The sequence below is a fragment of the Melozone crissalis genome, unplaced genomic scaffold (genome assembly GCF_028551555.1).
Source record: "Melozone crissalis strain CALT ecotype California unplaced genomic scaffold, PUWL_Pcris_2 ptg000002l_1, whole genome shotgun sequence".
NCBI classification, from domain to species: domain Eukaryota; kingdom Metazoa; phylum Chordata; class Aves; order Passeriformes; family Passerellidae; genus Melozone; species Melozone crissalis.
The window spans coordinates 4,944,937-4,967,262 of NW_026535780.1; the positions used below are offsets into that span (position 1 = coordinate 4,944,937).

The following is a 22,326-nucleotide window of genomic DNA, read 5'->3' on the forward strand; positions in this document are numbered from 1 at the left end:
GTTTGTATTGATGACTGAATTGATGAGGGGGAGTTGTTTGTGTTTGGCAGTTTTCCATAGCTGAATGGAGGTGTAAATATACATATACACACATGCAGAATCCTTAGGGGTGGAAAAGACCTTTAAGATTATCAGATGTCAACTCAGCACCACCATCATTTATACCATTAAACCACATCCTCAAATGCCACATTCAAGGCACTTTTGAACACTTCCAGGGATAATGATTCCACCACTTTCCTGGGGAACATGTCACTATGCTTGAAAACCCTTTTAGTGAAGAAATCTTTTTTAATATCAAATCTAAAGCTCTACAATATCTTTATGTGTATACATATGGGTTTTTCCTATATATACCATTAATATTTATAAAAATATTCTTAGTCAATCCAAATGCAGAATTTTTCCTTTTTGTTGTTGTTGGTGGTGATGGTTAGTTGTTTTCCTCATGAAATATTATAATCAAAAGTTTTTTATTTTCAATCATCTAGATTCTTTTTTTTCTCTTTAAATAGCATGTAATTTCTGTCATTACAATGGCTCAAAAGACATTCTTTGCCTCTTCCATGAATTCTCTGAGCATTCATTTTAATTTATTTTTCATTATAACCTCTTTAGGACAAAAGTAGTTTTTGATATGCAACCAGTTTCAGAAAAGGGAATAAAAAACTTGTCCTTCTTCCACCACTGCTCAAGCACTTTCACAAATGAAGTGGAAGCATTAAAGTTTTAGCTCAAGTCATAACTCTAATTTAATTTCCAAAGACCAAATAACTGGAAATCTCAGATCTTGGAAAACAGCATCCGAAGTAGAGAGTAAAGCCTTGGTCCTTGAGTTTGAAACCAGAATAAAATTTCATATTAGATAATAAAAATGGTCTTGCAGACAAATGGGCAGATACAGAAACTACATTTATCTTGTAGTGCTGAGATTTGTCCCTCACTTTCAAGCAGTTCTGTAAATCTTTCCCAGAAGTAGAAAAGGTAGGGTAGCTTTCTCTGCTACTGGAAAATGGTTGGAGACTGCAAAAGTCGTCTGTTTAGTCTGGAATGGCTTTTTAGTACATTAAAATTCTTGACGGGCAATTTGAATGTGAATTGTGAAATGTGTTGAGTTAGATTAAACATAAAGGGTCTCATTTACCAACTGTTAGTGCTATTGTTGAACGTTGCACATAGTTAACATGGCTCATGGAATTACTTTAATACAAAACAAATACAAGCTACTTAATGTACATTACAAAGCATAAAATTCAGTTGGTGCCTTTTGATATTAGATAGGCATAGTGCACAGGTAGTGAATACCTGCAAATTGTGCTCTGCATTTGAATAATGAATTGACATGAACCTTATTTGATGAAGGTGTTTGCTTTTTGCAAGTAATTTTCCTTTCTTTTATTATAAAGGAAAAGTACATTTATAAAGCAATAGAGTCTAATTATGGGAGGAATCTGTTGAGTGATAAGAGCATTGCACAGGGAACCTATTCATTTAAAAGGCTTATTTACTTATATATATTCAACAGGGATATTGCAAAAATGCTTAGTTTGTTTGGGCTTGTTGATATTGAAGGCTATTTAACTTGGCTGGGTAAAACCAGCAGAAAACCAGCTTAGAGGATAGATAGACAAAGGTCAGTGATGGTCCAGTGTTGGGGTCCAGCTTTGCACATCATGATCAAAGTGAACCGAAGCCTTTATATTTCCAAAACACTAGTTTTTATCTCACATTTTTCTATGTTTTTCTTTATAAAATCATCTAGTGTGAGGTCTCCCTACCCTTGGCTGGGGCTTTGGAACTAAATGAGCATTAAGGTCCCTACCAATCCAAACCATTCTATGACTCTATGATTGATGATGATCACAATGAAAAGGGAAATGGAGAAATTAGACATATATGCTGAGGATTCTTCATAAGCAAAGATTTTCAGAGCTCTTTAGCTGGAGAGAGTTTATGACCTTTGGAAGAAGTTGCAGGAAACTCAGGAGGACTACAAGGGTGTTGTGAGGTTATGCAGGGAGAAAATTAGAATAGCCAAAACTCAGGGAGAACTTAATTTGGCTACAGCCTAAAAAATACAAAATAAATACATTCAGAACAAAAGGATGACTAAAGAGAATTTTTGATCTATTTTGCCCTAATGATGTTAACACAATGGAAAAAATCATTTTGTGTCAGTACTATTGGCTTCTGTGTTGTCATCCATCTTTGCTATCAGAGTACCTTTAGGTCTTAAGTCTTGAAGTGAAGTTTGTCAGGAATTCATGTTCTCCCAAAATTTTCAGAAATGGAAAAGGGCAAAAGCCAGAGATGCAATCTATCACTACAGACAGAGAGGGCCTTGGAAAAGGAAATCAGTGCAGATGCATTTTAAAATCCGCACAGAAGAATCTGTCTACCTACAAAATAATGAGATTAAAATAACAGTAGGCCAAAGGAATTAATTCAAAAGGCCATGAGAATCTCTACAAAGGAAACCAACATGTACTTTTACAATGGATATTACAAGCCCAGAGCAGCCATCAGGCTTTGTGCAAGGTGGAATTTTCAGCTTCAGTATTATTTTTTGGTTTAATGAGAAGTTTGCCTTCACTAGAAGTAAACCAATATTTTTCATCCTGAGTCAAGAAAGCTGGAAAGCTGAGCACTTAGTAGCTGTTTAATGGGTCATAGCTGCTGTTTTTCCTGAGAGCTGGTTTTTTTTCCCTTAGATCAGCACGTAACGCATTTGTTACCAAACTCAATTTGTTACTGTTGTAGTTTGAATCCATATTTCAAGCTATTGGCAAGGAAATATGGAATCACCTGAATAAATGCACAGAAGACGCAATTAAAATAGCAAATGTGAAAGGTCGGCAATCTTCAGACCATCCCCAAAGAAGGCATTTCTTGACATTTCTCAGCTTACTGAACAGTGATGGATAAGCTGATTTAGCTGCGGCAGTTTATAATGGCATCATCTGATAGATGCCTGCCCTCTGGGGTCCCTGCAGATGAAGATGCACAGACCTTAGTTCACATTAGTTTAAACTGTCCCTGAGGTGGGTTTAATAATCTCTGTAATGTCCTGCTCTGTATCCTGTACATGTGTGACAACTCTGAGAAGAAGCAGAAGCAATCCTGCGAGAGCAGTAATATCTTTAAGACACTGAAGAACCAGAAATTTGGAGCTTGTCACTTTTTTTTCTGTCATGCTCACTTTCCACCTCGACAAAAACATTTTTCAAATTAGGATGGATGTTCCCATTAGACAACAGGGTTTCAAAGGCAGTTGCCATTTAATAGAATTTGATCAAAATGCTTAATGATATATCCTCTTACTCATGCACAGCCCAGCCTGGTGTGTGCAGAGCAGTTCCTCTCGTGCAATGGCATTCTCAAAGCACAGCACCTTTGTTTGGCACAGACACTCTTCCCAGATGGGACAGGAAGAGAAAAGAGAGCTTGGAGCAATCTTTGCAGCTCTCTATTCACACTGGTGTACCATCCACATCTTACAGTAATTTGAAGAAAGTTTGCATTGCAATGGAGAGAAATGCTGGAGAAAATTTTACTTGCCTGTTGTGGTTGTATTCAATGCTCCTAATTCTTTGTTTGCCTTTTAGAACATGTGGTCAATTGTCCAGTGTAAATCAGCTGAGGACAAATTTGAAAAAGCACCATGATATAGGAAGAAAAATGCTAAAGAATTCAAAACTGGACTAATTGAGTAATATTTTAAACATTAATTCATGCACATTTTAAGCCCACCTGCAGGTGCATTTTTCTATTACTTTTTATATTTAGACTATAATCTATGCCAAGGAATGGCTGAAAATAGACCTATTAAAGTGTAGTCATGCACAACACTACGTCACAGCATTCACATAAACTATGAAATTAACTCACTTTCTTCCTTCTTCTCAGCAGTGTAGCATTTAAATGCCAGGCTAATTTTTGCCCAAAAAAATCAGCAGTGGATAATAAAGGAGAGCATATTTTCACGACATTGTGCCATTGTACACCAATCCACTTCCAATTTTTTATTGTTTTAAGCAGTATTTCTTTCTGCTCCTTTTTTTGTTTTGGACATGGTGAGAGTAAAAAATACCCGTGCTGAGGCTGGAGATTATGAAACCTTTGAAGAACTGCCAACTCTGTCAATTATCATCAACTGTTTCTCTGCAGGTCTGGAGTGCAGTTCTCTTTGTGCCTTCCACAGAATTCTAGTTAACTCCTTGAAGATTGGCATGAGAAACTGCAGGAAGCATCCTGGCTCAAGCCAAGATTTGTGAAATACAGGTTTTAGGGAAGTCAAAGGGAGAAAAACACAGGAGATGTGCTGGCACGTGGTTCTTCTCTGTTGCTCCTGCAGATGTGCAGATTTTGGTACTGTCCAAAGGCAGTCAGCACCTGGCTGGCCTGTAGGAATTGTATTCTTATCCTAGCAGTGATAAGCAGTGGACTAAGTTGCAAATTGTCCATGTTTCCCAAACTCAGGGATTAATAAATAATTTTGCTTTAAATCTAAGCAGTTCAAATTTCAAATATCAGTAATTTATAAACTCATCTTTTGACAGAAGTGAAAACTTCTGATTTATGTTGCCCTAATGAAAACTCAGCTTATATTCTAAGCCTAAAAGTGTTGTTTGGGAAACATTTGTGGTGAACATGCTGTGATCTGTCCTGTTCCATTCTCCCACAAGAGCTACATTAACACAGACATTGATCCTGGAGTACAGAGAGGCTCATATTTGTTCATGGGGTAGCAATGCCATCTGCATTTGTTCACCAATACAGATTACACAGCACATCATGCTACCATCAAGCGATAACCTTTGCAGGAGGCAATAAGGAGGGAAAAGGAAAGTGAATGTAGACATCTTTATAGCTCCTTCCACCCCTCCTCCTCCAGCAGAGAGGGTGTATTTCACACAGGACTCTCTGTTTTTTGGGGAAAGGCATTGGCTCCACAGTGGGACATGTGGGAGGACAGAGGTTGATTTCTCTGTTAGATTGTTTGGTCTGAGGGTCTTCTCATGTGACAGCCTTGCTGAAACCTGATAGTTTTGTTATGGTTTGGGCAAAATGAACATGTAGAATGAGACACTCTTGGATTACACATCTGGCTAGTTGGATGGCTGGGAGGTTGGGATGGTTAAAATCTCTCTTTGGTGCCATCTGCTTGATTAGAATTGAAGAATCAAGGAATGGCTTGGGTTGGAAGGGACCCAAAACACCATCTAGTTCAAATCCCCTGCCATGGGCAGAGGCACCTTCCACTAGACCAGGTTACTCCATATCTCATCCAGCCTGGCACTGAACAGATCCAGGGATGGGGCAGCCACAGCTTCTCTGGAAAACCTATGCCAGGGCCTCACCATCCTCACAGTAAAGAATTTTGTTCCTAATCTCCTGTCTAAACCTACACTATTTTAGTTTAAAGCCATTACCCCTTGTCCTATCATTATATACTTTTGTAAAAAGAGATGAATGACTCTCCCCAACAGGGTTTTTGTGGAAACCTGTCACAGAAATGAAGACCATGAGTTTTAATTTCTCTACTTTATTTTCTTAATACTTTTGCTATACAGGGCAGCTTTTATGTCCCATCTGAAAATTGTATGCAGCATGCATACAAGTGGCATAAGGATCTCTGTCTTCTGCTCCTGAATGCTCAGAGGGGTCTTCACTCATACTACTCCCTCATAATGAATGAGATTCCTGATTTACCACAGCTGAAGTTGGGTAAGTGAAAAATTTTTTAAAATCACTGAATATTTTATGGTGCTGCAATTTTAAACACACATATTTTAGTACCAAAATTCTTGATCTGTTCAGAGACTTTAATTTTCATCTATGTTTTCTGATTATTGTTTATTTTTGCTCTTAAAGATGACTGACTCCTCAAATGATGTATATCCTTTCACAGGATGTGGCCAATGTGTAGAGGAATAAAATATTTTGAGTTCAGAATATTTGCCTTTTGGTGATTTTTTGCCTCAGCTGCATTTTTAAAAGTGTAACTTCTAGTTCTGCATGGCCATGAAATCTTGGGAAGACTCTTAACATATTTTTTTTCTCTTGAACAAAATTTTTTATAGTTGGAAAGGAAAACCTGGAAGGTGATTCAAGTGGGTTTAAATTATACTCTCTTTGTAACTCACAATATATTTCTCCACTGTCAATTATGATTTGCTCTTCAAAATTATTCTGATTTTCTTCTTAATTCAATTGTTTAATGGATTTTCTGGTTTTTTGGCAGAAAGGTTTTTAGGCTGGTCAGACCCATTAGGTCTGATGTGCAGGTGCTGGCTGGCTGGATTTACAGGATGGAGTTCTGGAATTTGTGTTTAGTCATCTTTGTAATGACAGCATGAGGTCCTATGAAAATGAGACTCAGACATCTCATTGAAATTCTGCTTTCTCACCTGTTTCTTTGAATTCAAGGAATGTGCCTCATAATTTCACATCTGTGTTTTTGTATTTCTGTGCTGTGCAGGTTTTGAAGTTATGAGTTTTGTTACGTTGCAGAGATAGTTACATTAGGAGGGTCGATTGCATTGGCCAGAAGGTTTTAAAAGAGAGTAAAATTTTCCAGTATAATCCTTGTATATAAGAACTATCAAACACAATGCATTATGCTTCACACAGTTGTGGACTTGATCAATCCTATTTTCCACTTCATCTCTTGTCCCCCAACAGATATTTCCCTTCCAGACAGTCTAAAGTCATAGGCAGTGACATAGTGTGTTATTCAATCCAACTACAAGAGAAAAGAAATGAAAGAAAACCAAAACAAAACACCATTTTAATTTGTAGCTTATGAGCTCTCAGTCAGAATACAAGCAACAAAACTGCTTCATGGATCTTGGTTATAGGTATAGATAACAGAGGATTTGTGGTTCACCCAGATAGGATTATAGGTTTTGAGATGGCAGAGCTCTGCATGGATGAGTGACCACAAGTCCATGACCTCCCCAGAGCACATGCTTATGTTCTAAACATTTTCCTGGTTTTGAAATGAATTCTGGTACTGAAGCAGGCACTTCATTTGCAAAGGTACTTCTTGTAATGCATGAAAATTTGCAAAATGCAAATACCCTTTTTAGCCTCTTGAGCAGAGTGTTATTTGCATCATTTTATTCACAGTCTGAAAATCTACTGAAGACTTGGTTTTAAGGCTGCTCTTCTGACACCTGCTGCACAAGTCAGTAAAATTATGGGGTGTAAGATTCATGCAGTAAGATGAATAGAAATAAATTTTTGTATATCTGTCTCCTTACATTCATTGAGGTGAAACACATCCAATTAAAAATATATCATCTGACACAGGTAGTGCTTTCAATTTGGGATGGCATAAACTGCACCTTGTATTTGCTGTATTTCTCCACTGAGCAGGGGAAGAATGTAAATGGCTCATCCAGTTGTAACATCTATGTTGGTCATATTAATCTCATAGGTTTTTTACAAAAGATTAAGATAAATCCAAGAATATAAATCTCTGCAAGTTTTCTTAATTATTTTTCCCTAGCTTCCTAAGTAGTATATGTAAAAAGAAAGCTTACCTTAGACATTAAAAGTGGGAATGGCTATTTTCCAAATTTTACCAGCTCAGATTGAGTCTTTTCAAGGCACAACTCATCGTGGTCTGTCCTTTCCCATTTGTCAGTGCTATCTGAGAAGAGACACTTGGGAATTGAGGAGGGCATTGGTCTGTGAGTTGTTTTGCTTTGTTCCTGCTTTGTTTCTTTACGGACACCATTGGAAAGTTCCGCATTGCAAAATGAGGCTGCTGAAGCTGGAGAATTGATTGATGTCCTCCTTTTCCTGATAGATTGTGGTGCATTTAAAGCAGAGTGTCCCTGTGCTGGATTCTCTCAGGACTAAATCAAAACACTGCTGCTTGCAGTGGTGAGGTAATTCCAGCTTCACAAGGCAGTACAGAGATGCCCAATATTTTACCGGTCAGGAATTTGATGTTGATACACAGCCCTCTGTAGCACACCAGGGACAACCATTCCTTGCTCATCATTTCTTCAGACTCTGTATTCAGTTCTACAGTTGGCCATAAATAAAAGGCTAAAAATCAAACTTCTAGTACAAGAGAGTCAACAAAGAGTCAAATTCTGCTGTCTTTGTCACCAAAAACCTAACATTTTCTGCTGGTTTAGTGGTCCAGATTGCACAAGCAGAAGTTGCACCTGCAGAAGTACAAAGTGGGTTGTGGAGTGCCCACACCCAAACAGAAACTTGTCTATCAGGAAGAATACCAAATGGCTAACTTCTCTCATGAATAAACAGCAGAGGATTAATATTTCACATCCACTGTTCTCAAACCTGATGTCTTTCTTTGTGTTTTCTCCCCAGAGGAGCTATCTGTGGAAGAGACAGTATCCCAGCTTTGTGTGGAGCTGCAGGTATTTCCTTCATCAGAACCTGTCCATAGTTTTTTAAATCCATTTTTCAAGTGCACTGAGACAGCCCAGTAATACATCAGAGCAGGGAAAAAGGGAATTTGGTGCCATCAGAAAGTTTGTTTACTGTTTCTCTTCCACCAACTACTTTGCATAACTTTGATTAGTTGCTTATAAGGTATTCCTGTCACTGTTAACAAGACACCAGCTGGATTATTCTAGCATGCTTCAGTGAGCCTACCATGAGTATCAGTATGACAAAAAAATTTTTGGGGTAGGTTGCAATTATAGGTTTTCTGCTGACAGGAGAAAAAGTACTTTGGCAAGTTGCTCAACCATATATTTTCAAATACAAATACGTAAATGTATTTGGAGGATCATGGGAGGAAAAAAAGTGATTTTGGCACAGAAGTGACTGAACTACACTCTTGAACTTCCTCCTGCCAAGTTTATTTCAAGTGAGACAAAGACAAGTCATCAAGAGTGCCAGAAAGAAATGCAAGTGCCATCTGATCACTGGAAAAATCAGAGATTTCATATATTTTATTTATCATAGGATCATAGAATCATTAGGTTTGGAAAAGACCTCCAAGATCATCAAGTCCATCCTTTGACCCAATATCACCATGCCCAGTAAACCATATAAATAATGTGCCACCTGCTCATTTTTTGAACAATTCCCGGGTTAGTGATTCCACCATTTCCCTGGGGAAGTGAATTTGATAGCAATTAATAGAGGAAAGATGAGTCTAAACCAAATGAGAAGTCCATTTACATTCCTGTTACAAATTGTGACCTAAGGTTTGTCAGACATGGTTTTAAAACTGCTTCAAATGACAAATTTATTAGTTTTAAGTCCTGACTTGGATACTTTGAAGGAAATCTGATTTCACATAAAATTTATTTAGAGGAGCATAACTTACTGACTCATCTCTACTAGACTTAGAAGTTGTAAGGGTATAGGACAGACAACACAGTCCAGAGTCTCCTTTGGACTAATTTTCAGTGCAGTAAGACACAATTAGAAATTCCTTCCTTCCTTCCTTCCTTCCTTCCTTCCTTCCTTCCTTCCTTCCTTCCTTCCTGACAAACTCAAACATTTGATATCAGTAAACTGGACAAATCACAATCACACACATATTCCTAAGATGACTTACATTAATAATACATTTTGCTTGGAGACTGAACTTTCGGTTTATGATGTAAGAAACACTTTACTGACTTAACAAATAAAAAATTAACATTGACATACAGCCTGAAGAATTGGATGCCATAAATAAAGTAGTACCCTGACTCTGCAAAGGGAAATGTTTGAGTAGGATCTTTTGTTTCCCAGTATCCCCCTGACTTTTCCCATACCAGAATGGGTCCTGGAGCTTGTGCCATTTTGGACAAGTCATTAAAACAGGGATGCATGCAAACAATGTAAACACACTGACAATATCTGTTCTATGCACACACCGTTTTTCTCTGCTGCTCTCGCACACAATTTGTTTTTAATCATGGTTTAGTTTGCAGTGTCACCAACCTGGAAACTACCTGCATAATAAAATGTGAAAAATAAGCAAGCTTTCAGCTAGAGTGCAGTCCTAACCACAAAAAAACCCCCAAAAAACCCAAAAAACAAAACCAACAACAACAACAACAACAAAACCAAACAAAAAAACCCAAAACAAAACAAAACAAAACAAAACAAAAACCAACCAACCAAACAAACAAACAAAAAAAAAACCACAACCAAAATCCCAGTGAATAACATGGAGGTAAAGTGCAATGTCTGTCTCTCATTAAAGAAATTAACAAGCTGACAAGTTAAGAGAGCTCGGTTTGTTCAGCCTGGAGAAGACTCCAGGGAAAGAATTTAACACCTTCTATTACCTAAAAAGGCTACAGAAAAGCTGGAAAGGGATGTTTTACAAGGATATATAGTGCTAGTACAAGTGGGCATGGTGTTAAACTGACAGAGGGCAGGTTTAGATTAGATATAAGGAAGAAATCCTTTATTGTGAGAGTGCTGAGACACTGGCACAGGTTGCCCAGAGAGGTTGTGGGTGCCCCATCCATGGAAGTGTCAAAGGCCAGGCTGGATGGGGCTCTGAGCAGCCTGGGATAGTGGAATGTGACTCTGCACATGGCAAGGAGCTGGAAGAAGATCTTTAGCCCAACCTATTCTACATTTCTATGATTCTCTGAAATTGTGAAATGAGGAAGTTTGGCGTGCAGAGACTTTGCTTTCTTGCAGCGCTTTAGCACAGAGCTGAGGGCACACAGAGACCCAGAATGTTCTAGTGTGGGACATGGGCAACAGCACACTCTGAAATGTCTGTTTGCATTACGTGTTGAGGACACAGTGTTTTGATTTGAGGTTTCTTGTTATGTTCCCCCTCAATCACCCATCTGTATTCTAATGTGACATGGCTGATGGGGCTCCTTTGCTAACAGAGTCTGGCCATGGTTTATTATTTCAGAGCATTCAGCACCATCTGGTGGATAATTTGGAACCCACACATTTTAGGTTTTTTTTCCCCAGTTACTACACCTGCAGTAAAGTGTCTGCAAAAAATTCCTGCTTCTTGCTCTCTGACTGCATAGCTGAGACCATTTGTAGTAAAAGATATGATTTTAAAGAGAAAAAGAAAATGTCTCACCAGCTTTATTTAGGGTAAAATAACTGAAATTGGTAGCTTTAGTAATAATATCCCTAAATCAAGAGAAATTTTTCTTGTTGCTTTTGTTCCTAAAGGGACTTAATCTGATGTACTAACTGATTCTTTTCCATAACATCTTTGATCTCATAATTTCCTTTCTGTCCTTCAGCTGCTGAGCAATCCAGAGAACATAGCAGAGAAGATAAGCAAGGACCTTGCCTGGCTTTGCTCTCACCTCCTGGCCCTGTGGACCCAGTTCCTAGAGGTGGCCACGCTCCATCCAGAAGTCACAGCTTATCTGACTCAGGAACATCACATGCTAAGGGTAATCTTAAAAAGTTAAAAGCAAGTCCAGTAATGGTCACATCTTGATAAACATTAGAGGTTTATTTGGATGTATATTTCCAATCCAATTCTGCCTCTATGATTATTTACATGATATGGGGTGAGCACAACAAGAGTTGAAGAGGAGGGGAAGAAGAAGTGAAACCCAGGATTTGAAATTACAGATTTCAGTTTCTGGAATGAAGATGGTTGAGTTTGTGTGACCCAGGATCCTACATAAAATGAGTAACTTTGAACACCAGGATTAGACATAGAACAGGAGATGTGTGGGAAGGGGTATATGTCCTTAAATCCATAAATCATAAACATTTGATAAAAAAAAAACCCCAAACATCACAGTGACAAAAAAAATATAATTTAATTTTAACTGGTTTCACAAAACTACCAAAAGGAATATAGATTTGTTTTCTTCCCTGACATATATATAGCTATTTGCCTTTCTCACAATGAAGTGCACACAGCAAAATATTAATATTGTTGATGTTGAAATTGCTTCTTGCACTTGCTAATAAAGAAGGCACAAAACCACTTGTCATTTTAGCAAACAATGTCAGATCTGCTTCTCTGATTAGTTCAGCAAGTGTTCTGTCTTCCATCAGGACGTTCTTGGTTATTGACCAGACACCAGCTCAGCACATCACCTGGGCTGAACTCGAAGTCTGATCTAATCATCAGAGCAGGGACAGTGGAGGAAAGGGCAGGATTCACCTTGCATGCATGAGGAGTGTGCAGGGAAGGTATTGGCACCTCAGCTCTTGTTCTGCTCCTGTCAGTCTGTGGAGGTCAGAGTGACCAGAACAAGTCTCCTCTGGAGCTCACAAAAATGGGGCATAAAATTCAGGTAGAGGTGGCTGAATGCCTGGTGCTGAAACTCCTCTGGTTATTCTGTGAGGTCTCCCTTGACTCTGAGGGGACCTGGGTGGTTTTCAGTCAAAGAACCCAACTTGGTGTGTTCCCAGCTCTAGCAAGGTGAATCTCAGCCCCTGGGTTGTTCCAGCCTTCACTGATGCCGTGTTCTTGACCTTTGTCAAATTACATAACTTTGTATGCTCTGGTTCCTCCCAATATAAACTGTGTGTAATTACACTTTTTCACCTCTGTAGAATGGTTTGAGAGCCCTAAATGGAAAGTCCTACTGTTAAGACACAGTCTTTTTGAAGGAGTGCTCATCCTTTGTTTAGTAAGGCCATTTGCTGAAGTACAGCTGGGATTTAGGGAAACGCTGAGATGCTCTGACATATGCTTTCCACTGCCATTTTCTGTCCCTGAACCAGAGGTCACTTTTACAATTATTATTAGGAATGTATGGGCTGCAGTTTAACAGCTCAGTACATTTGATTGCATATTATGCTTGATTCATTTAAACTCAAAGCTTATTCCAGGGCAGATGACAGCCCTGAATTTTTAATAGCTTATTTCACACTCTGTGCTCTGCCTGCCACTTCAGATCCATGGCTCTTTTGTAATTGATTGTCCAACACTGAACATATCTAATGCCCATGAAGGGATTTGAAGAGCTCTCAGCTTGTGAGCATCATGACATAGGCAGGTGTGTTTCTACTGTGATAGGGCTCATTCTCCTCTGGGCTGACATGTAAGACCTCCTTTGCTGTTGTGGTAGTTTGAGAGTCACTGTGGATGTTCCCATTGAAGAGATGATAAATTATGAATTTTTCTAATTTAATAAATCACTCCACCGCTGCTTTTGCACAGTGGGAAAGGAATAAATCTTCCCAACTTTAACAACACAGGTGAAAATGGTAAATTTGACAGCTTTAAGAAAAGTAGTTAGAAGATGCTGATAACCAAACTTTGATTTATTGTCGAGGGAGTCTTACCCTGCAGCAAAATATGCTACAATAACACTGCTTTGTGCTGGGCTGGGAAAATGAAGCAGAATTCAACTCTTTTTTAATGTCAGCACTAATGAATCTGGTCCTGGCAGTCAGTGCTGTGCTCTTAGACTGATGGCACTTGTCACCTTTCAGCAGATCTTAGGTTTAATTTGTGCATCTCTCTCTCAGGTGAGAAGATTCTCAGAAGCCTTCTTCTACACTGAGCACCAAAAACCTGCTGTGCTTATGTTCCAGGAAGGCCTGTAAGTAAACCATCAACACTCCCCTATCTCTGGAATTACTAAAAATTTACTTTAAAATATTTTGCAGTCAAGAACACGATCTTTTTCTGCAGCGTATGAAGGAATTTGGTTTGAGAGAGGTCATTGGATCTGTTTTAGCTCCATATTGTAAACCCATTGAAATGAGTTTCAAAAGTGACTGATCAGGCTGGCCCCAGAAATAATTAATTTCTAGCTACATATATATATATATATATATATACATGTATATGTATATGTGTATGTGTATGTATATGTATATGTATATGTGTATGTGTATATATATATATATAAGTCTTCAATTAACTTCCTAAATCAAATGCACCACATCCAGTACTGGTCCTTCTAGTGGGAAATACCTGTTGAAAAGAAACAAATCTTAACATTTACAAATTTGCTTTTTACCACCCCAAACCATTACAAGGTGAGTATTTCTTTCTGCTGGACAATTTCTGCTTGTAACCAAATTGTGAAGTGTGAGAAACCAGTCTTAAAGTTATGCCAGGGCAAATCCTGCCCTTGGTTTTAGCCCATGAATCCAAGTAGAGAACTTGGATGATACTCAGAACCTGATCCCTGAAGGCAGAGTTCAAAGAAGGATGCTCAGATTTGAATTTCTGAGAAATTAAGGTTATCCAGACTATTTGTCACTGTGGGCAGATCACAACATTACCAGTGTGAAACCCATCCTTTAGAAGGGACTGAAAGGCCATGACATCAGGTCCTTTCACAATGATGATTTTTAAGTGAGACATTTGCCTCTGACCTAGTGCAGAGGGGAAAATTGCTTTTCTCAGAGCTGCCATTGGGGACATTAAGGCTGATTCAGTGTTGATGGAAAGAGCCCTGACTTCATTAATGGAAGTACAAGGCTGCCTTGTTCTGCCAAATTAGAGCAGCACCATAGCTGCAGGGTCCCAGCTGTGTTCATTTGGTTCTCCCATGTCAGGATTTTAGGGAGCTGAGTACAAGGAAAACCCCATGTCAAGATCCTGGGGTGAGGACACACACACTCATGGCCCTGTTCAAACAAATATAATTCTGCACTGGGGAAAGCCTAATTGCATGAAGTGCTTCTATTTCTCCAGCCAGTCACAGGAGTAGCCCATTTCCTACAGATAAATATCATGTTTTTCTCAGTGGTTATCAAGAAGGGTAAGTAAAAAAAAAAAAAGAAAGAAAAAGAAAAAAATTAAAGAAAAAAAATATTAATTGGTCTGTGCAGAAAATTTGGTCTATACAGACTGCATGGTAGAGCCAGGTTTTCTTCCTGAATTTGCCAGATTATGTAAATGGAAAAACAGCTTCTTGGCTGTCAGAGTATTATTGATATTGGGTATAGTAGTAGGGATTATTGGTTGTGTTCACAAGGTCACCAGCTCAGATGAGTGCTCGGTGTGCCAGTTTCTGTACAACCACCTCAAGCAGTACCTTCTCTCTCCCCATTTTATTTTCCTTCTTACCAGACAGGAGCTGGTTTTTGCCTCGCATGCTGTTGTGGGTTTGTGTGAAGCTGTGCACGTCTGTGCCTGACAGCATTTGACAGCTTAGGCAGAAGAGGACACACCATTCCCAGTAGGCTGAGTGTGGCACAGGGTGGAGGCCTCTAGGAGGTCACAAACCCTCAGATTTTACAGACAAAACATTTCTCCTTGCTCACTTTAATATCAATTATTTACCTTTTTTCACAAGGGTAGGTAATAATCAGACAAGGGATAAAGGCTTTAAGATGAAGAACAGATTTGCTTTCTGCTGACCATCAATGAAAATCTTTTTGCGTTACTCTCTGTATTTCATGCTTTCCACATTTTTAGAGACAGATATTTAAGTAGGAAGGCCCATCAGAAATAAAAGTTATTGTATTGATTTTTTTTTATAGTCAAACACATATTCATCTGCCAGTTTAGTGTCACATTCAATGAGGAGAGCCAGGTAGCATTTTGAAAGGCCTAAATGATGGAAACCGATGGAGGGGCTACAAATAGCCGAAGAGGGCCTTTTTACAAGGACACACAGCAATAGGACAAGGGAGAATGGCTTCTAACTGAAAGAGAATAGGTTTAGATCAGGTATTAGACAGAAATTCTTTACTGTAAAGGTGATGGGGCACTGGAATGGTTTATTCAGAAACTTTGTGGCTGCCCCATCCCTGAAAGTGTTCAAGACCAGGTTGAGCAAACTGGTCTGGTGGAAGGTGCCCCTAACCATGCTAAGGGGGACAGAACTAAATAATCTTTAAGGTCCTTTCAATCCTAAACCTTTCTATGATTCTGGGACTCTGACAAGAGACAGTGGCTGAGTGATTGCCTTAGCTCTTCCAGATTGGTGCATGTGTGAGACAGCTCTCTGTGAGTGCTCTGAGGTCTGATAGAAGTAAGACAGAGGACTTGCCAGACATCCTTCTTGGCTTTGTTCCTCCCTGTACTGCTCAACCAGATTTTGGATTATTGCTTCCTGCATCTGGGTTTTGAAACCCTGACCACAGCCAGAGTGACAGACCTCATTTCCTGACCAGAAACCAGCTGAGGGATCCAGCCCCAGCCAGCAGCTGAGACCCTTGGGAGGACAGCAATGGGTTATGGCAGCTAACAGGAGCCTATGACAGTGGGATCTGGAATAATTTCAAAACCACTGAGATTTTTCAGGAAGGGATTGAGCCAGTTGTAGATATTTCTAACTGAGAGATGGAAACCTTCTAAGAGTTCTGGGTAACCCCCATCATGCAGTACTGGTTGTCTTTAAACACATTGACTCTGTCCTCAGCCTGAATATCTGGGCTTGCAGGACTAATGGAGAAACAGCACAGTAGAAACAGCACAGTAGAAGCAGCACAGATTAACTCAACAGCTACTGAAGCACTCAATTTGTTTTGTATTTTGCTGCCAGGATCCAGAGCCACGCACAGATTTCTACAGAAATTCGTAATTCGGATTATTTCACCAGCATGCCCCCTCTGCCAGCGGAATGCCTGGACATCGACGGGGACTGGAACACACTCCCCGTTATCTTTGAAGATAGGTACACAGACATGCCTTGCAAAGGTGAGTGAAACTCCACAGGGCACAGCTTCATGAGGCAGCTTGAGCTGAGGGAGGTGCTTCCCCGGCTCAGGATAAGAGACCTCACATTCCTTGGGCTTATGAACTTGGAAAGAGTGTGACCCTCTAAATAATGCAGCTGAATTTTAGTATTTTCCCTAACAGCAGAGTATTTCCTTCACATTTTTCATCTTGAAATTAAGCTTTCCTTAAAAAAGAGCTGGAAAAAAAATCTAGAAAGAAAATCAGATCTTTTGGATTTTCACTATGGTAATAATTTAAAGAAAAAACACTAGACTGATATCCCCACTATGACATCTAGTGGTAAGAAATCTCAGAACAAAGCCCCAGAATTACAGTACAAAGCCCCACACCCCTGAAAGGCAGCATTGCCTTCCAAAAAATACTTTGCCCTTTGAGTATTCAAATAAAATTTTTAATTAAGAAATAATTTAGTCCAATAGTTATTTAGTAAAACCTCATAGTCCTTACTACCTTTTTTCTTTTCACTCACACAAAAGGAAGCAATATATATGTATTAATACTATGGGTGTCCATAGTCTAGTGAATCTAGTCTGTGGTACAAAATCTTCACTCTTCCACAGTTTTACTACTGCCTATATTGTGACAATGCTCATTAAAGATATTTAAATTATTAAACTGAGTATTAAACTGATTCAAAGTAAGAGCTATACTATGAACAATATTGAATGACACCAGGAATACAAAGAAGTGTCCATTTTGTTTTGCTTACTTACACTCTTTAAACCAACAGTATAACTACAGCTATACTGAGGAAAGTGTATTTTATTAATATTGTCTTCTTCTGCCTATCTATAGTTGTTCAGTGAGAGCAATTCTTAAATGCACTCTAGCATGCGCATTTGTAATACGCCTTTAATGTATGTATAATTTTTATAATGTAAAATTATAGAATAATATTTTAGAGATTAAAATCTGTTTTCAAAATCTCCCAATTCTTTGGGATGATTTATTGTGTTCTTACAGGTAATAATTTCTTTCTTTCTTTTCTTTCTTTAGATCAGAATTTGGAAGTTTTCCCAGATTTTGAGGTTCCTGCAAATACTCAAGTGGATGTAAAACTGGAAAATGAAGACTGTGCATCAGATGATGCCACTGCAGTAATGAAAGGAGACTTTGACAAAGACACTCCTGTAATACACACAGACAGGATAAGCAGGAATCCCTCATGCTTACACAGCAGTACTGAAGCTGCTGCTAAGGGTTTAAACCAGCACCCCACATCTCAGGTATGTACAATAAACAAAGAACGCCAAAGGAAATCTGAAAATATTTTTGTTTCAAGAGAGGAAACTATTTCTGACTCAGAGCCAGGCAACACAGAATGCATGTCAAAAGACCTTAAAACATCCGAGGAAGTTTTATTAAAAGGTAATAGACTTGGGGCAGATGTTGCCTGTGGAGACATGGAAACCAGCAATAAGGACTCTCACAAACACGAGCCCACGCTTATTGTCAGTGCTCAGCATGAGTGTGGAGCATGTGGAACTGATGGCTTGGAAGACAGCAGTGAAATACATGAACTAGATGAATTTGGTCATCCTAAAACTAATTTCACTTCATCTGAGCTTGCACTGAATGAATTGACCAGTCTTGGAAAACCAGAGGATGCAGACACCAAGGCTCATCTCCCTGTTTTGAAAGCTTTGCCTTCCCACAGCTGTGAAATGAAATCAGCCACAAAGGAGCCACGAAGTGAGGAGAGTGAAGAATTCACCCTGATGTCAGGGGTCATAAAAAGATCCTCCTCTATAATATCTGATTCAGGCATTGAGAGTGAACCCAGCTCGGTGGCATGGTCTGATGCTCGCAGCCGTGCCCTGGAGCTGCCCAGTGACCGAGAGATCCTGCACCACCTGGTCCGGAGGCACGCCATCCACCGGAACTCCCTGGAGGGTGGCCACACGGAAAGCAACACCAGCTTGCCTAGCGGTATCCAGGCATCACTCACATCCATCAGCTCTTTGCCCTTTGAGGAAGAGGAGAGGGAAGTGGAGCTTACCAAGCTGACCAAATCTGTCTCTGCCCCTCAGATCAGCAGCCCAGAGGAGCCCCCAGAAGAGGTGGATATATCAAAACACAGCGAAGCCACCTCAGGAGATTCAGATCACAACTTAAGAAGCTGCATGGAAACAGAAGATAAAGATGGAAAAATAATCATGGACTTTTCTGAGTGTCAAATGACCACTGAAAGTGGACAAATAGAACACAGAAGACATGCCAATCCCCTCCTCAAACACAGTAGCAGTAACACTGAGTTACAAGGAAACGAGGAGAAAGGTTTTCCAGAGACTTGCTGTAGTTTGGAAAATACAAGACCACCCAGATGTCCGAAGCAGCTCCAAGTCAATGTCTCTGAGTGCCTGTCACTGGAGAGCAATGGTGAGTGCAGCTTAAAAACACCAAGGGCTTGTAATTACTTGGACAAAAATATAGATAAGGTTGACACAGGCATTGAGGATCCAAAGGATAAACTTAAGCTGGACAGTTTAAAAGTACAACAGGGCTCTTCCAATAGTAGAATTTCAGGAGAGGAGAGTTTTTCGCAAAGCATAAAAATGGTACCAGATTTTTGCTATCCTGTTACAGCTCCTTCAGACACTTCCACTGAATTTGGCTCACTGCGAGGAGAATGTGGCAGCTCCCTCACTGATGGGAGCCCAGCAGTGTGTGCAGAAATGCAGGGCTTGCAAGAAATTGAGCTCAATGACTCACCTGCCTCAGCAGACCCTGCATCAGGGGCCCACCAGGCTGAACGTCCTCAGGAGCCCAACAGCCAAGAGAATAAACTTGTAGCGAACGGCACCGGGTTTCCTTTGGCCACGACAGAGGGAGTGGCCCTGGAAAGCAGAAAGGCTGCTGATGTGGTTAACATGTCCATCTCTTGCACAGCCACCTGTCTTCCCTTTTCTTCCGTGCTCAAAGAGACCCCTGCCATGGCGGGCTCCTCGGCAAAGCAGGCCGCGTTCCCCATCACGCGCCAGCCGCTGGGCTCCTTTGGAGTCGTCTGTCCTAATTCGGACGAGATGGACGAAGAGACCAACGAAAGGATGCTGAAGTAAGAATAATTACTTCATTAATGTAGCTGTAGTGCTGAGAGAACCTGACACGGTTCAGGACCCTAATGCACTAGGCATACAGGAAGCTTGCATATGAGACAGTTGCCTGAGGAAGTTCAGTATAAATAATCCAAACAGACAAATGGTTAATATAGAATGAATAATCCAAATAGACAGAAAGGATGAAAACACAGGGAGACTGAGACTGCCAGAGACATCAGGTCCTTAATTCTCATGAAAAGCAGTGGGATTTAGGTATCTAAATAATCTTTGAGAGCTGATCCTCCTTCCTTTAATCAAAGTTACCCACACCAGAGTATCAATCCCTGATAGTCAGTTCACTGTGGCAGTGCCACAGACCGTCTTACTCCTCTGCTTTAATAATTCCATTTGGTAGCTAAACTATGAAATGGGGAATTCAGATTGGCTGATATGTCTCAACTTCACCTTCTCAAACTGGAAAACAAGGGAATTGGAACCATGGATAGCTGGAGAAGAGACATTATTTTTGTTTCTTGCTTCACTGCCCTACACAATAGTGCTGCATAGTGACCTTGACGTCACAGGGGCCCATTTCACAGATTGGCACACTAGCACTATTATATTTTTCCAGTATAGTTTGGTGTCTCTTCTGTTCTGATGAAAAACAGTAGCACTGAATTTTCTCAATCCATTCAGCTGCCCAAAATGTTGGCTGTCTGCATGTACATTCATTTTCAACAGCATTTTCAACATATACATTCATTTTCAACTTTACTTTTATTCTTTTGAAAGCATCCTGAAGTTTTATACACCATGCTTAAGTCCTGACAAATCTAAGCACAGAATTTGTTTCCTCATTGTGAAACACAACATTTGATCTTGCATTCATCCACACGAATTCAAGGCTTCCAGATTTGTGGCCCAAAAGCTATTTTTTATCATTCTTCTGCCCCTTAAAATTAGTTGGGCTGATGTAAGTAATTGCTCATCATTGGACTGGAGTATCTTAGAGGTCTTTTCCAATCTCAATGATTCTGTGATTATATCAAGTTGCCTTAAGAGATCCCCAAGCTTTAAAGGTTATATCTCCAAAGCTTGTCCTTCCCAGTTTTCTACTTAATTCTACATGTACATTGTGACTTAATTCCTAAATTATCTGGATAAGTTTTAATGAGTAAAAAAGCTGTTGAAGAGTTTGGCATCTTCAGGCAGCAGAATGCTTCAGGATGAATTGAGTGTCAAATTTTAGACCTTTAGTAGGAAAGGTGTTAATTATTTCAGCATTGAGATGTTCTTCTAAATTCTACTAAATTGTTTCAAAAGAATCTAAAATCAAATTATTCCCAAAATATCTACCACATGAGGTGCATCCCTTAACTCTGGCATAAGGAAGAGCGAAAGGACCTTCTAACTGACTATAAGTGCATCTGATGGTAGAAAAATTATACATTTTGCATTTCAGTACTTATAAGGCCAATGACATTGTTAAGAGGCAAAATTGTTAATTCTGTACTTCAGTCTCATTTTATGAGCTACCAGAATATTATTTTTTGCTACTCTTTCATTCCTTTGGCAAGTGTGAGTTGCAAATGCACTTTAGTTTTTCCCTTTATGTAGACAAATTACAAGGAAATGGAGTTTATTCCCTTCATTCTGACTTCTCTCAGTCTTAATAGATAAGGAATTGCATCCAGGTCTCTACTCAAAAGTTGAAAACATAATTTCTCGCAAAGACAAACCTCCTCATTTCTAGTTTGAAGGTTTGTTGCTGACCACTCAGTTCTATTGTGATTAACTAATGTATTCTCCAGTTTTTATCAGGCCAAAGAAAAATTTAAAAAAGAAATGAAGATTGAAGGATTTCTGTACAGTGACTTATCTGTACTAGCTTCTGATATCCCATATTTTCCACCAGAGGAAGAGGAAGAAAATTTGGAAGATGGAATTCACCTGGTTGTCTGTGTCCACGGATTGGATGGTAAGGCCAGGAAGAATTTCTATTTTTAAGTCATTTCAGTGTAAATTACAAAAAAGGGACAGATGTCCAGCAAGTATTAAAGAATGGAGAATTCAAGTATTTGCATTAGCTAGGTATTTATTCCTTATTATGCTATTTGGTCCATTGTAATAAAGAATCCATGAGAATATTAAATATTGCTGCTAATATATGGGGTCCTGCTATCTGTTGTTGTGTTTTGGTTTTTTGGTTTTTGTTGTTTTGTTTTTTTTTAACAGCAATCTACACCAAAGCCCATCAGTCTTCCTGTGAACAGGAAGAGTGCATTGCAGTAACTCCTTGTCTTTCCACAGAAGCTTGATTGTTTTGCAGCATGTCCCCGGGAGGGAAATGTTATTTAAACCCCCAAAACACTGTTATAGATTAGATAGAGGCTGACTTTATAAAGTGAGAGAATAAAAGTCATTCTTCACTGCAGAGGAAGCAGGTCTTGGGGTTTTTAATGTATATGCTTTCTAAGCAGGAAACAGTTATGTTAAATGTAAACTTTCTCTTGGCAAATTATCAATATCAATTAGAAAGGTGTAGGTGTTAACACTGAAACTACAGAGAAAAAGTGGTAGAAGCTCTGATATTTAAAAAAACAAAAAAAGAAAAACAAACACTGGCATGTGCCAGGACTGTTTGCCATTTAGTATCTCAGTAGCAGGAATGCCCTTCTCATTAGGTAGTGGTACCTTCTT

At 39.4% G+C, this 22,326-nt stretch overlaps 1 protein-coding gene across 3 annotated transcripts in view; it reads left to right on the plus strand.

Annotated features, from left to right (window-relative positions):
- FAM135B (family with sequence similarity 135 member B) overlaps positions 1-22,326 on the plus strand; it is a 195,437-nt gene that overhangs the window by 163,057 nt on the left and 10,054 nt on the right. Inside the window, exons 8-15 of one of the 3 annotated variants that reach the window (XM_054273619.1) lie at positions 5,574-5,727; positions 8,350-8,399; positions 11,214-11,369; positions 13,414-13,487; positions 16,392-16,546; positions 17,585-18,967; positions 19,175-19,643; positions 21,438-21,604. In XM_054273619.1, the coding sequence (XP_054129594.1) occupies positions 5,574-5,727; positions 8,350-8,399; positions 11,214-11,369; positions 13,414-13,487; positions 16,392-16,546; positions 17,585-18,967; positions 19,175-19,643; positions 21,438-21,604 (2,608 nt within the window). Of the gene's footprint in view, positions 1-5,573; positions 5,728-8,349; positions 8,400-11,213; positions 11,370-13,413; positions 13,488-16,391; positions 16,547-17,584; positions 19,644-21,437; positions 21,605-22,326 lie in introns of all 3 variants that reach the window. The other 2 variants (XM_054273712.1, XM_054273529.1) reach the window with 2 other exon arrangements.